At 38.7% G+C, this 17,021-nt stretch overlaps 1 protein-coding gene across 3 annotated transcripts in view; it reads left to right on the forward strand.

The window, feature by feature from the left end:
* The window catches only part of LOC103177635 (complexin-1), a 142,695-nt gene that overhangs the window by 95,776 nt on the left and 29,898 nt on the right, over window positions 1-17,021 (forward strand). For all 3 annotated transcript variants that reach the window (XM_007891883.2, XM_007891885.2, XM_007891884.2), the window contains exon 3: window positions 8,038-8,213. In XM_007891883.2, coding sequence (XP_007890074.1) covers window positions 8,038-8,213 — 176 coding nt within the window. The remainder of the gene's footprint in view (window positions 1-8,037; window positions 8,214-17,021) is intronic.

The raw sequence follows: 17,021 nt of genomic DNA on the forward strand, positions 1-17,021 counted from the left end.
TTCAATTCCAGGCAGGGCGAAACCTTGGGCAAGTTTCCTTACTCCACACGCCTAATAATAATCCCTCCAAAACAAAAAAACAATAATAAATTGGTCATTTTCAATCTACGACTGTTTGTGGGACATTGCTGTGCGCAATTGGCTGCCGCGTTCGCCCACAAATATACAGTCAATTCACTTTACAGTGTGTTCTGTGAAGCGCTTTGGGACGTCCTCCCGACGTGAAACGTGCTATATCAAATGCAAGGATTATTATTATTATTATTTATGCTACAGTTGAAGCTTCAGGATTTTTCCTTTGTTCTGTCTTTCCACAAATCAAACCCAGTGCTGAAACTACTGAGACAGAGTAACAAAAGTACTGAGCATATCATGGTCACATATATCTACATGGCTCAGCTTGGTACAAAAATACAAGGCAAACATGGTACGACACATGAGAAGAAGGGACTCATGGCCCTTTCATTTAATTTGTAACCTAGAATGCACCCAAACTGCATCTGTCAGCCAATCAACATTCATCTTATTATTATTATTTGTCTGGAACTCCATCCCAGAATGCCTTCACCTCGCCCTCTCCCTCGCCTCTTTCAAGGCCCGTCTCAAGATATGTTGCTCTTTGACGGTATCTTTGGACACACTCTCATCCCCTACTCCCCACCCCTCTTGATTCCAACCCACAACTCGAGTGCAAACTCTTAACTGTCCAGTGCCTTGGAACATCCTTCCGACGTGAATGGCGCTATTTAAATGTAATGTTGTTGTTGTCTTCCATTGGTCCTAGCACAGCCTTCTCTGGTACGCACAGAACTTTAAGGCTAGCTGACATCCGTCCAGGTGAATGCAATAAAAGATCTTGACTATTTCATTCAATGTAGTTTTAGCCTTCAAAATGATCTACGAGAAGACAAAACAATACAAACTTTACTATTTGTATTTATTACTTTAGTATTTATATTTATTGTATTGGATTTACTATTAATATTCATTACACATAAGATAGAATCAAGAGGGCAAAGGTCACAGGTTGAGACCGGGACATTAGACTCATTTAAGAAACAACTTGATTCTGTAATGGAAGGATGGTAGGGACGGTATTTTGGAAGGATGGATCAAAGGGATCAAATATGCCTTTCGGCTATGCACACCCAATACTCTACCATCTACCCCTGGATGCAGGTGAAGGAACCATTTTTGGGATAAGTACTTTGTTGAATTGCTTACAAGCTGTGTGAATTACATTTTTGTGCAGTTCATCTCACTGGAAAATGGAGTGAGAATATTGACATAAGCACAGAATGAACACTAACAGCCACGCTGCATACTGATAATAATCCTTGCATTTGATATAGCATTTTGTATGTTGGGAGGATGTCTTAAATTGCTTACAGGATTGTATTGCGTACACACAATCGTATGTTAACTAACTTTAAAGTTCTGCATCCATACACAAAAAAATCACTACACTTTACAATAAATCCCATGAAGCTCTTTGAGACGTCCTCTCAACATAAAAGGAGTTGTATCAAATGCAAGCATTATTATTATTACATTGTCCAAGTATTCTAAACTGACTTTCACCTGGAGCATCACTCTCAACTTAGCTCTTCGTGATCATTAATATCAATTAAAATAGACCATTTCTTATTCATTGCATTTTTCACGTAATCACGTATTTTCAAAGGAATAGAGTCCCTTGAAGTTAGTAAGTTCCTAAGAGAAGTGACACCAGAGGTCTAATACGTGCAGTTTGTTAATCCGAGCAAATGCAAATGTTCTTATAATAGGATTTCCGATTATAAGCTTGGGTAAATTGCTTGTTAATATTAGCAAACAGCACAAGTTTGACTGCAATGCAGTTTTGTGCAGTAAAAAAAAATGATGGGCAGTGAGATCAATGGTCTTGCTACATCAAAAATTTGTACACTGGCTTTGATTTAACCCTATTCTTGTTACTCCTTAGATTTTATTACATACACCTACAAAATTACTAAAACACAGTCATTCCACTTTATAGTAAATCTGCAAAGCGCTTTGAGATGTCTTCCCAATGTGAAGGGTGTTATATCAATCACAAGGATTATTATTATTATTAATATTATTCCATGGGATGAAAATGCCTAAAAGCTGTTGAAAACAAACTGTTGTCTCTTTCCCTTTAGTAGCTGCCAGCTCCTGAAATCCACTCTTGCGCTTCTGACTGGAGGGTCAGTTTTGAAGTTGCCAGCATACTGTATAAGAGTTTTTGATCTGAGTTTTGGCAGATTTAAGGAACTTAAATCTACAAAAAGGCTGAGTTATGGACCTGGTTCAGAAATGCTGTCACTGTAAAAGGAATCAATAACACTTGTCAAGTGTAAGAAAGTAGAGACTAGTGTAAAAGGGTAGGACGGCTGTCCTGTGTTCCAGGAGACGAGAGTTAACATAGCCAAGCTCAGCTGCATCCAAATGGAACAGACAAGGTCTTTCTCTCATTTCACTCAGCAAAGCATAAAAGTGGAAAGGTAGAAATGATAAATGAGCACTTAACCAATCAATAGCAGAAGCTGTGCCAGACAAAAACTGCTTTTTAGGTTTTATTTTGCTTACTGACGATTTTATTATAATCATATTTTGCCCCCAATTCAACGACAGGAGTTCAGAATTAACCCTTCCTTGTCTATTGGTCTTCAAAATAATTGGGGATTAATTGTGCTACTATAGTCAATATACAACAACATTACATTTGTATAGCACTTTATACTCTCATAATTTCCCTTATTCCTTACTTTGATAATAATAATCCATGCATTTGATAAAGCACCTTATGATGGGGAGATGTCTCAAAGTGCATCACAAGATAGACTGTAAAGTGGTGTGACTGTGTATTTTGTGGGCGAAATGCGGCAGCCAGTTTGTGCGCAGCAATGTCCCACAAACAGCCATGGAGTGAGTGACCAATTTTTATTTAGGATATTATTGACCAGGACAATGGGGCAAACTCCCTTCTCTTTTCCAATAGTGCCATGGGATCTTTCATGTCCACTTGAACAGGCAGACGTTGGTTTAACGTCTCATTTGAAGGACAGCACCTCCGACAATGCAACACACCTCCAGCACTGTATTGGATTGTCAGCCTAGACTATGCGATTCCAAGCCCCAATGTGGGGCTGGAACCCATAACCTTCTGACTCAGAGGCGAGAGTGCTACCACTGAGTAAGGCTGACACACATAAGCCTGGCTCAGTGATAGCACTCTCGTCTCTGAGTCAGAAGGCTGTGGATCTGATGAGATTTGAGATCTCAAGAGGGATGATATTCAAGTTTGTTGATAGCTTGATTCATGTCAAACCTAACCAGAGCATTATACATCTTCAATATGGCATCCTAGGATCTGAACTCAACTGATTTAGTAACACAGCCCAGCATCCTGTTTGCCTTGTTTATTTCTGCCTCACATTGTTTTGACATGATAAACATGGAAACAGGAGTAGGCCATTCAGCCCCTCGAGCCTGTGCCTCCATTCCCTAAGATCATGGCTGATCTGTACCTCAAGTCTAATTACCTGCCCTTGTTCCGTATCCCTCAATACCCTGGCCTAACAAATATCTATCCACCTCAGTCTTGAAAGTGTGAATGTATCCAGCACCCACAACCTTTTGGAGGAGAGAGTTCCAGATTTCTACTACCTTTTGGGTGAAAAATTGCCAACTAATTTCTCTCCTAAATGGCCGAGCTCTAATTTTAAGATTATGCTCCTTTGTTCTGGATTCCCCCATCAGAGGAAATAGTTTCTCTGTATCCACTTTACTGAATCCCTTTATTATTTTAAAAACTTTGTTTAGCTCACCCCTCAACCTTCTAAACTCAAGGGAATACAGACCATGTTTATGGAACCTGTCTTCATAATTCAACCCTTTAAGCCCTAGTAAGCCATTCTGGTGAATCTGCATTGCACTCCCTCCAGAGCCAATATATCCTTCATGTGATGCGGTGCCCAAAACTTAACACAGTACTCCAGATGGAGTCTGATCAAAGCTCTATACAGTTGAAGCATCATTTCCTCTCCTTTATATTCCAGCCCCCTTGAGATAAAGACCAACATCCCTTTAGCCTTTTTGATAACTTTTTGTAAATGTGAGCTTGTTTTTAGTTATTTGTGTATGTGGACACCCAAACCCCTGTGCTCTTCCACAGTTCTTAGTTTTTCAGCATTTAGAAAATATTTTGTTTTGATAATGTGAACAATGAGTCAATTAATTCCCCTATAACTCTTTAAACGGGTTTAACGTTTTATCCATTCACAGAGTACTTATGTTTCCTTACATTATATAGGTAGCACATTTGTCTGTATTGAACTACATTTGCCAGTTATCAGCTCATGTGCATATCAAGCTCTCTTTGTAAAACCTTCCCTGATTCCACAGTTCAATATTACTGATATAATATTGAAAGAATTTCTGGGAGATATGTTTTGCATTTGTAGCTAAGTCACTTTCCAGTTCTCTCTTGGCTTCTCTAATCTCTCACCCTCTCGTTTCTCCCTTATAAGTTTTATAAATCTTTTTTAAATCTCTCTTTTTCCCTATTTATCCATTTTGGTGTGTGATTTTTAAATAAAGATAAATAGTTCTGGGCAGTTTATCTTCACAAGTACACTGGTACTTGGGAGAGAAGTCAGGAAGGACAAGGCATAATCAAGGACTCAGACTCTAAGTTATGCAGAGAGACTCACAGAGCTAAACTTATGTTTACTGGAGAAAAGAAGATTAAGTAGGTTAGAAATGCTGAGAGAAACTGATAAGTAGTCTATTTAACTTGAACTGTGAGTGCAAAACTGAAGAGCAACATTAGATTAGGAAGACATTTAGAGATAATTAATGCAATGTTGATTATAAACTAGAGCTGGATGCGTATCTGGCTAGGAATGGAATAAGGAAAAGAACAATGAGTACAGTGAGTTCCTATAACACTGAACAGTGAGTACAGTGAGTCCCTATATCACTGAATGGTTGAGAGCAACTTAAACTGCTGGATAAAATGCATAAATGGACAAGAAGAAGTCAACCAGGGATGAATAATATGTGATGTAGGATATTTTGGGTTTGTCCTAGATTTCCCTTTGCATAACGTATTATCAGGAAGTTGAGCAGAAAACATGATAGAATGTTTTGTGTGAAGGAATGGGCTTGATAGGCTAAATTACCTTTACTCATTCTATGTTTTCTTATGGTTTTATGTTGCATAAAATAATGTTGCTATACACCAGAACTGATCAATAATTTGGGAATGTGTGAGCACTTAGGCTCAATGATTTAGTAGAGATGGAAACAAAATCCACTCGAATGAGTTAACCAAGAAACATACCAAGGCCAGATTGGCTGAATAAGGATGTCACAGCTAGTACAAAAGGTCAGACAGAAATATTTTAAATAGAAAGAAAAAACAGTGAGGACTCAAAGTCATCGGAGTTTAGAACAACTGAAAGGGCTTAGCCCAATGTTGCAACTTCAAATGTGAAGTGAGTGGGTTTGAATAAATGTAAATCATTTCTGACAGTGCAGGGGCCATTAGTGTCCTGGGTGCAGGTCTTTCCACTCCTTTGTTACTACGTGGGTTTTTGTTCTTTTCCTTTTCCAGCTGGAACCTTTAATATTCCTTAACTGAAGAATTTCAAGAAAAAAATTCAAGTTTTCTGATGACCTCTTTAATAATAGGAACAATCCTTGCATTTGACTCACTGCTTATCATGTTATCGAGACATCGCAAAGTGCTTCACAGGACATACTGTGAAGTGGATTGACTGTATATTTTGTGGGTGAAACTCAGCAGCCAGTTGCACACAGAAATGTCCCACAATCAACCATGGAGTGTGTGACCAATTTTACTTGGGGTGATTGTTGGCCAGGACACCGGGAGAAACTCCCTTATTTTATTTATATATATATATATAAAACACAGTCACTTCACTTTACCATATATCTTGTGAAGGAATGTTCTCCTGATATGAAGAAGCTAAATTAAATGCAAGGATTATTATTAAAAGGGTTGTAAAGCTCGGCCAAAATCTAATGATAAGAAAATTAATGCAGTTCTATTCAACTGAGAGTAGAATAGATGACTGAAGGTCATCTGAAAGTTATAACTTTGAAGAGTTGCTGTGGCTCAGCAAACATCTCCTGTCAGAGAATCATAGATAATTAACCTTATCAGCCACTTACATCAGCCTTTTGATGTATTGTATTGTTTGAATACTGAGTGTTGATCACTTCAATCAGAAAGCTGGTTTGACTGATTTCCTAAGCAGAACATTTAACCATATTAAATTCAACAAAGGCCTTGTAATTACTGTAACAGAAGGATTCTATTTTCTATTTTTTCTGGGGTTTTGCTTTTCATCTCTTTGGGCTAATCATGCCCTCATTTCTACCTGCAATGCGGTACCTTTTTATATATAAAAAAAACTAATTACATATCTGGAAGCAATTGGACCAGTTTCCTCTTTCAGTATTTTTGTAAGTAAGGTGTTTGGATGTGTATTACTATGTGCATACCAATCAGTTTTGGACAAGTGCTAGCATTGCTTAGTAACACATAGCCTATTGTGTTCCAGAAACAGAAGTGAATATGCCTTGTTAGCATGTGCTACTTCCTCTGTTTTTCATTGATGTCAGCCTGGCTCAATTGGTAGCACTCTCACCTCTGGTAAGGAAGGTTGTGAGTACAAGCTCCATGTCACGACTTTGAGCTGAAGGCTAGACATACTGGAGGAAAACTGCATAGTTGTAGATGCCATCCTTTGGATGAAATGTTCCTTTGGATAAATTGATACTTCATTTACCGGTTCATATGGAGGTTAAAATATCATGATACTATTTAAAAGGGAAGGTATTTCTCTCGTTGTCCTAGCCAACAATCCTCTGCATAAATTCATCATTTACTTCATAATAATAATCATACTTGCATTTGATATCCCGCCTTATCATGTCTTCGAGATATCTAAAAGCGCTTCACAGAATATACTGTAAAGTGAATTGACTATATTTTGTGTGCGAAATGCAGCAGCCAATTGAGCATAGTAGTGTCCCACAAACAGTCGTGGATTGAGTGATCAAATTTTTTTTTTTTAAGGCATTATTACCTCTGAAAAAGTAATCTGTCAATTGGGTTCCTACTTACTGCTGGGTAAAAGAGGTATGTGGAGCAAGGAAACTTGCCCAAAGTTTTGCCTTGCCAGAAATCAAACCCAAGTCCTCTCGTTTGCGAGGCGAGTGCTCAAACCATTAAGCTACAAGACTCCTCGGCTGTTTATAAAACCTGTTGTGTGCAAATTAGTTTCTGTGTTTGCCCACAAATATAGTCACTACAGCAATTAACCTACAAAGTACTTTGAGACATTTCAGTGTTATAGGTACTATGGCAAATGAAAGGTTTTGTTTAATTTAAGTGATAACTTACAAGAACCTCACTTAAGTCATGCAGAGTCGTAATACTACAAAATCAGTCAATCAGAAACCTGTCATTTCAGCATTTATCAGATTTGGTTTATTTGAGTCTTTTACAAAAGATCACATTTTTCACCCCTATATCTCAGGCTATAGAGAGCTGCTCATTAATAATATCAGCCTGTAATGAGGTGTTCAGTGGTTCAGTGCCTCAGGATATAAAACATAAACATGGGTTCATTTCAGCCATGGTATTCTGTGTTGTTATTATTACAAATAGCCAATAAATTGGTATCTAGGTATATTAGTTTGAGTTGCTCATTATGCCTAAACTGTGAGATGGCTAAAAGCAAAGTGAACAGGGATGCTAATCTATACTGAGAAAATCAATTGAATTAACATTTCCTTGAAATCATACTTAAGCCATACAACTGCACCTAGCGTATTGCAACACAGTGTGGCATTAGTAGTTTGGAGGAGAGCATTTGGACCCCGGAGGGAGTGGCGAGCAGAGCAATGAGGTTAATCAGTCATATAATAACAATAATCCGTGAAAATTACCACCAACTAGTGGACAATGTTATTATTGCTTTTTTTCTGTCTTGTATTCAGGGGCGACCAAAGACATGGGGAAAATGTTGGGTGGGGATGAAGAGAAAGATCCTGATGCCGATAAAAAGGAGGAAGAAAGACTAGAAGCTATTCGACAGGAAGAAGAAGAGCGTGCAGGAAAATATGCCAAAATTGAGGCTGAGAGGGAAATAATGCGACAAGGAATACGTGACAAGGTAGGATGTTTTTAGAATTTTGTTATATAAGTTGTCCCTGAAACTCTGTCCTAGAGGCCTTCTGACTCAACACCTCCCTCCCTACCCATTTTCAAAGACCACCTCAAGACTTACCTCTTTGACCGTGTCTTCGGTCATCTTCCCCCCGCCCCCCCAACTCAGCTAACCCAACCCCTGGTTCAGGAGCCAGGTCAGCTGCATTAAGTCCTTTTAGACATCCACCTAACATGAACGGTACTAGATAATGTATATTGTATTGTATTATATAAAACAATGACCAACCATTAATTTCAAATGGGTCTAATTAGGTAAACTGCAGTGGAGACTATTCTGCAGGCGTAATTGTTTATCTGTTTATCTACTGTTTATCTTCCCAAACCATGCTCAAGCTTGACAAGCATTTTGGTCTGGATTGGACTAGTGTCATTTTGTTGGATCAGCTGTGACAAATGAGGAAACCCATCCCCATGCTTACTACTATTCAAACCAGATTGAAAGTACCACATATGTATACCACCTGCACATGGAAATTCCCATGTATTGGAGTAGAATATGCGCTCTCACTCTGGAGAGAAGCATCCTGCTTATCTAATTCTGCCGATTGGCAGGAGCCAAGGCTTGGGGACCCCAGAGTGTGCATTGGGGTACAGCTAAAACCATACAGCTTGCCATTGAGAGCACGATCAGGCAAGTTTCCCACTGCAGGTTCAGCTAAGACAGGGTTAACAGCAGCTGAGGCCGGCTGGACTGTCATCAGCAGTGCCTTGGAGTATCACCGGCTCCTCAAAAAACATGTGTTAGATTAGCTCCTAGTTTGCCAAATAATTCTCCTTAAAGCTAGCTCATCGTACGTTCCAGAAAGACCCAGTTCCCTTTACCCAATCCCCTTTGTTGTAGATTGAAATTAAATCGAGTAGAATTGTAATTCCGAAAAGATTTTTCAGATGAGGAATTGTCACCTAAACACTGATTTCTGTGAGAATTATATATGAATTTAACCTACATCACATTGACTACATTTTAAAGTAACTCTATGTGAAGCACTCTTAGGTATTCTATGTATGTGTTATAATAATTGAAAATATTTTTTATTTTATTTAATAATTCCACACAACGTAATTCCACTAAATTAAGAAGGACACAAAATCCAACCTTTTCATGGTGCGGATCTTAAATGTTAGGTTGATGGATTCCTGTGCAATAGGAAACAAGAAGGAAAGATTAGTACAAAGCAGCTGTCGACTTAGTAAAAATACAGAGAAATGAAGAAAGCAGCAATATTCTGAATTACTCTGAAAATTCTGCGATTCTGCAATTACACCAAGTTAGAGTAAATAATTAACTTTATCGCACACTTGTCACAAAAATAGAAATCTTACATCTTTCTGATGGGACATTCTTTATAAAGAAGGTGCAAAAAGAACACTATTTTCAGCTAACAGCACATGGTAGATCTCAAATCTCATACATATGCTTTCCTTGTATCATACAGTGAAGACATCTGTGTTCACTAGCAAGTAAGTCCTGTCTAGATATGACTGAACAAGTGAGGAATTACTTACTTTTGCTAAGGGATACATCCATAAACTGTTCCAGTGATTCTTGTGATTTTCACTAAGAGCTGTCTAATCTTTTATACCTCTGAATTTGATAGTGGCTTTTGAACCCAGCATTTGTGCAGAGTTTTCCATTCATAGTGCACGCTAGCCTATTGAAAATCTCTGAGTGTCTGCGTTTATTCTCAAAAGCATTTAAAATGTAATGGTAGTTGTAGAAAATACATAGTGATACATACACTTTGTGGCTGAGAAACATGAGAATGACATTCTCAGTCTGAAGTGCTAGGACATATTCAAATTACACAGCCTCCACTTACTGGCTGGTCAGTTTTCTCCTTATTACATTTTCCATACTCAGAATAATTTCAACTATGTTATTCAAAGCAAATACAATGAAGGTATTAGAGTGACACTCTGATAACTTGTCACCCCAAGGGAAATAGCTCAAATCACTACTTATCATAGTTGACTAGTTATCCAAAGTACCGTATCTAGAAAGAACAAAGTACTTGAATCTTCATGGCAATGACGTCTCTACATTTTGTATTCAAAATGCTCACATGAGTCTTTAAGACATTTACAATGGCTCATACACGAATGCAAAACTGAATGGTAATCATCAATTGCATGGTTACAAAAACTCCAAGCAAGCTGATGACACAATGCATAGCAAAAATAATCACAGACCCAAAAATGCTGGCTGATCAGAATGCTGTCAGTGATATATAACATGGAAACATTTGTCTTAAAAGTGAGAAAACCTGAGTAGTTATGATCTATCCAGGGTGACTAGTCATCATAGCATCAAAATTAACATTTTGTAAGGGAAATAGCTGGGATATTGAGTGAGTGGCTAATTATGTGGCGTTGATGACTTATCCCAGGGCGAGCTTTTAGAGTTTTACTTTATTAGGTAAAGAACTGTTCCAGGTGCAGGAGAGTAAGCTGCTTATTCACTCACTCTTTATTTTGCTGACATTTGCTGGTTATGTGGAGTCCTGTATCTTAGTGATTAGAGCACTAGCCTCGAAAGCCAGAGAACCTGAGTTCAATTCCATGGCAGGGCAAAACTTTGGGAAAGTTTCCTTACGCCACACACCTCATTTACCTAGCAGAAAATAGGAACCTGGTTGCTAGTCGATTGACAGATCGCTTTTCCAGGGGTAATAATCCCTTAAAAGAAACAAGAATTTCATTACTGAATCCACAACTGTTTGAGGGACACTGCTCTGCGCAATTTGCTGTCATGTTTTGTCCACAAAATGTACAGTCAATTAACTTTACTTTGTGAAGCACATTGAGATGTCTCAAAGACGTAATAAGGCGTTATGTCAAATTCAAGGATTATTAATAATAATATTAATCCTTGCATTTGATATAGCGCTTTTCATGTCTTCTCAACGTCTCAAAGCGCTTCACAGAATAGACTGTAAAGTGAAGTGACCATATGTTTGTGGACGAAACGCGGCAGCCAATTGCGCACAGCAGTGTCTCACAAACAGTCGTGGATTGAGTGACCAATTTATTATTGTTTTGGTTTTGGAGGGATTATTATTAGGCGTGTGGAGTAAGGAAACTTGCCCAAGGTTTCGCCCTGCCTGGAATTGAACCCAGGTGTCTCGCACTTAAAGCAAGTCCACCATTGTCCTGGCAACCAGGACTGTCTCGGTACAAGAATCCTCTGCAACAGGATGCCTGGATGTAGGATTCTCAGGTAAGACAGCTATAGACTTCAGGATATTACTGACCGCAAGACATCTACTTTGAATAAAGTTTGCTAATTCAGGAAGGAACAAATTGTGATGTGTTTGTTTGAAACATCATCTTCATTAAAAAGATCTCAAGCTTAAGCAAGGTTTTGTCAGACTCCAAATGTCCTTTTATTACAGCAGATTTACTGCAACTATTATAAATGTATTTAGGTTCACTGTAATATACCACTCTATGGTCAAATGTACTAAAATGGCTTCAGACTAATGACTGCTGATAATTTCTTCACTCTTTCACCCACAGTATCTATTTCATTGGATGCACATCTTCGTATTGTTATATGTATCAATACTGTGGACTTCCTTTTATAACTTCCATTGGTATTTATAAAACTGATATTTATAACACTAAAATCTCCCATTCACGCTTCATTGGAAATATTCTATAGATATATTTGGGTTATGACTCATTTAAGAAACAGCTTAATGCTGTGAAGGGAAGACAGTAGGGTGGAAGAGTGAGATCAAATGGACTGAAGTGTCTTCTTCATCCTAATCTCACTTGTGCTCTTGTGCTGCTTTCCTACAATGGAATGTAAATACTGAAAGTGCAGTGTGGCATGAAATCAATCATTCACTCTGCAGTACTGAAGAGGAACCACTGTCCATTGTAACAAGACAAAAAGATTAGGAAGAAAATGTAGAACTTGCATTTTTGTAACACCTTGTCACATCAGGACATCTCAAAGTACTTCAGAAGTAATTACTGTCAAATACGGAGTGCTTCTTGCTAGCAAAATGCTGTAGCGATTTTTTTTTTGCAGCGTTTCACACCAACAGTCTCCCACAAATAGCTAGAAGGATTTAAATTGGCGGATTGTTGATCAGGATTCTGGGAGAAACTCCCTTCTCTTTTCTAATCATGCCATGACATTTTTAATTATCCACCTCAAAAGACAGACGTGTAATATTGCATTCAAAAGATAGCACTACTGTACCAACAATTTAGCACTTCCCCAGTGATGTGCTGGAATAATACGTATTAGGCTGTGAGTTCCAAACATCGGGCTTGAACCCATCGCTTTTCTTATACAGAAGCAAGAGTGTTCTCAATTGAATCAGATGAACACATGAATGTTATTAAGACAGGATTATTCCTCACTATTTGTTTTTCACCTTTCCATTATGTATGTTTAGAATAGCTTTGAGTAAAAAAAAGCATAGAAAGCTAAATAAACTTTGTGGTGATTCACCAAGGCTACAACTATTTGCAGTTATATAACACCTTTCAAGTAGGATGAACAATTCAAGGCATTTCACGGCAATGATGGGAATCACTGAGTATTGAGAAAAAGAGGCAGAGTTTGAGGAGGTTGACAAAAGGCACAGTCAAATATATGTGTTTGAGAGGGTTCTGAAGGCAGGAAAATACACAAGACAAAGAGATTTTAGGTGAGAATTCCAGAGAGAAGACATAGAGGATGAAGGCTCAACTACTGATGGTGGGATGAAAGGAGTGAAGATTGAGTAGGAGGAGGGTATGAGCAGGAGACTAGATTGCAGATATATTGAAGGGTAAAACTGTGAAGAGAATTGAAGGTGGTAATGAGGGTCTTGAAACTGATCTAATTGACCTGGTTTCTGGGATCCAGTGGAGGCTGGTGAGAATAGGTGTGTGGAGTTATGTGTGGGAGAGAATATGGACTGCAGAGTTTTGTAAGAGCTGAAGATTGGCAGTACGGAGGCTGGTAAGGTATCTGTAAATGATGAAAGCATGGATGATGATCTCAGCTGAGTTGGGGTGAGATAGGGACATCAGAGGAGATGTTCTAAAGGTGGAGGAAGGTTTCTTTTACCATGGAGCACCTTGGTTTTGAAACAGAAATGGGTCAATCAAAATACCAGTAGTGCACATTGCCTCAGTGAGATGGAACTAATGGAATTAGAGCCAGATGGAAGAAGGCACTGGCAAGAGCAAAGCTATACATTAATTTTAATAATTTTATAAAATAACTTTGGGGATTACTATTTAGCTTCTTCCTATTATAATGGCCACATCCCCTACTGATATCCAACTCCGTCCCTATAACGCACTCTGAGATATTACCCTGTGTGAAGGGTGCTATCTCAGTACAAGTTGTTGTACTTCTACAGAGTTAGCGATAGAAATAGAAAGAATCGGATGAAATGCCAGAAAGATCCTCAGAATAATTTTTACGAAGGATTTCAAAGCAATTGAAATTATCCACTCTCATGTTTTGATCAACATGTCCACTCTGCTTTACCCGAGTGTCAGTATTTTAATCACAGCTAATCGTTTTGCACCAAAGCTGAGCTGTACTTCCACAAGTATAGTTTAGCACTGACATCAATGCCATAAAATTAGACCCTGTGTGCACACGTTTAGTGAATTACTAACTGAAAAGTCCATCAGCTGCCCTGCCTTTCTCAGGTACTTGATTATTCAGGTATTTAGTGACAGTAATAAATTGCATAAGATGTTCTGTCTTCTTTGCACCATTTTCCCCATATGCAGTAACCCGTTGTCCAATAGATATCAGCTGCACACTGCTGCTGAAGGAATATAGATTAGCACTGCTTGCTGTGAGACAGCGTACCCAACATATTAATTTTAATGCAGTATCAGTTCATGTAAGTACAGAAGAGAACTAGAGCTATTAGCTATAGAGAACAACATGCAAATAATAAATGTACTGTTTCTCCAAAGGATTTGTACATTAGGTCAAGTGCTCTGTGTATAATTATTTTAAATTGAACAGGTAGATATTTATTTTGCGACACATTTTATAAATGCTACTGTGAACCATACGACTCACAGCTGCTCCTCAATGTTCTTCATTTAATGCTTGACAAACTTTTTAAAACACTGCAACAGCATCCCTGGGGCTTGATATAAACAACCTTTGAGCAGGCACATTTGAGTTGAGACCTGATAAGGAAAACAAGTAAGTCACCAGCGGTCATGCCTTCTATCAACTAACCTCAAAGTACATTCAGGGGTGTCCATTCTCCCCTCTCCCTCTTCCCACTCTCCAACTGCAAGGACACTGACATATTTGATGTAAATGTCATTTTGTTTCATTACAATGATGATCTACAATTGCAATTTTTGTTGTGGCTTCATTTGTGGGTATGTTTGAGAATCAGGTCCCTGGACTCAATGAGATGTTCTTCAATCGTTGTTCTGCTGACTCTAGCCTGCCCTGGAGTACAGGCTTTCACAGTCTGAGCAGAACTGAGGTTGGGGAGAATAACTGTCAAACAGAGGAGGTCCTTTCTTGTAATAATAATAATAATCCTTGCATTTGATATAGCGCTTTTCACGTCGGGAGGACGTCCCAAAGCGCTTCACAGAACACACTGTAAAGTGAATTGACTGTATATTTGTGGGCGAACGCGGCAGCCAATTGCGCACAGCAATGTCCCACAAACAGTCGTAGATTGAAAATGACCAATTTAATTATTGTTTTTCGTTTTTTGGATTATCGCCTAATTATTGGTTTTTCGCCTAATTATTATTAGGTGTGTGGAGTAAGTAAACTTGCCCAAGGTTTCGCCCTGCCTGGAATTGAACTCAGGTCTCTCACTTGCAAAGCGAGTGCTCTAACCACTGAGCTACAGGACTCCACAGTACACTACTACTGACATGGAGAGTCATTGGGGTCAATCATTCAGAGATGTGGTAGCACTCTTGCCTCTGTGTCAGAAGTTTGTTGGTTCAAAATGACGCATCAGGACTTGAACTTACATAGTCTAATCTGATGCTCCAGTGCAGCATTGTGGATACTCACCTGGTCTAAACTCTATTTCCCCATCAGACCGGTCCTCGCCAGGCTCCACTGGCTCCCTGTCACAGAACTAATTAACTTCAACATCCTCACACTCATCTACAAAATCCTTCAGGTCCTGGCACCTCTCTACCTCTACAAACTGCTTACTACCGTCTCTACCACCTGCCACCTCCATTCGACAGGCTCTGGCCTCCTGCTTGTCCCTCGTCCCCTTCACTCAATGTTGTTATTTTGTACAAATTTTAAGAACCTCTGGGTAAAATAATGTGCACTTTAATCCATCAATTTCTCTTGCCGTGACTCAGCTGGAAATGGTTTTAAACAGTTGAATTTATTTAGGGGACCTTTGAGTACCTCAGCTCGGAAGTCCTGTCTGCTTTCATAAATATTTTAAAGTGTGGAACTTGTAACTGCTGTTTGTTCACTAAAGGATGGGGTTAGTGTTAAGTTTCGTCCCTGTAGACATTTGCTGATATGCTGCACTCGGCTTAAATATGATCCCTTTGCTGGTCTCTTTTTTATATTTTTGCAGTTTCAGAATTGAATGAGGATCCACTTAACCTGAATCCAGACATTATTTATTTTTGTTTGTACTGAAACTAAAATATATCTGACAATAATAGTCATCTCCCTCCTGTGTTGTTATTGTTAATAATAATAATCCTTGCATTTGACATAGAGTTTTCACATCACGAGGAGGTCTCAAAGTCATTCATAGGATATATTGTAGTGTCGTGATTGTATGTTTTGCAGGTGAACATGATAGGAATGGCAGTGTTATCGTCTCAGCAACAGTCGGTACAAAGCATCTTCTGCCACTGCATTTTCACGTATATTCCTTTATTCCTTAACCAGTGTAGCTGATATTGTATACCATTTGAATTGGGCCTAAGAGAGTAGCCTCCCTCTTCAATTCAACGTTTGAACCACAAATGTTAATTTGAATGTTGGGAACATATTCTGGCCAAATGTCCTGTCAGTGATCTAGGATTTAAACCGTCTGACCAAAAGGAAGAAATAAGCTATACTCAGTGCTCACACAGAGCTTTCTATTCTTTAAAATATTATTGGTGTGACACACAATATTTTGCTTGCTTTTTTTTTGAGGGGTGGGGGCTTAGCTGGGTGACTGACAAACGCATGAGTAATGGAGACTGCAAATAGGCTATCCAGGTATTAAGGGACAAGAGAGCAACAAATAAATAAAAAAAAGTGAAAGGGTAAATTAATAAAAGTAAATAAGAAAAGGTTACATCAGTTATACCAAAAAAACAACCTGTCCTGAGCTCCATGGAGACTGAAGCAACAGATTCACCATCAGGCTTTGCATACCCTGTCATATGTATCAAGCATTGCATTCACTTGATGAACATTTTAAAACTATGCTCAACACATTAAAGATATGTTATTGACTGCCAGATACGCAAAACCAGTATAATCCTCAATTATCCACCTTTTTTCTGCTGTAACTTCAAGATCAGTATCACTTGTCAAATCCCCACTTAGTAGCTCTTTTGCCTCTGGATCAGAGAGTTGATGCCCAGATAGGGACTTAAGCTCATTGTCTGGGCTGAAACTCCAAGTGCAGTACTGGGAGCATTGCACCAAAATGCAAGGATTATTATTATTATCAGAGGTGCCCTGTAATCTTTTGGAAGAGATGTTGAACCGAAGTGCTGCCTGCCTTCAGTTAGACGTTATCCACTGATAATCCTTAAAAAGAGAAAG

Source organism: Callorhinchus milii, unplaced genomic scaffold (assembly GCF_018977255.1).
Source record: "Callorhinchus milii isolate IMCB2004 unplaced genomic scaffold, IMCB_Cmil_1.0 Scaffold1, whole genome shotgun sequence".
NCBI classification, from domain to species: Eukaryota; Metazoa; Chordata; class Chondrichthyes; order Chimaeriformes; family Callorhinchidae; genus Callorhinchus; species Callorhinchus milii.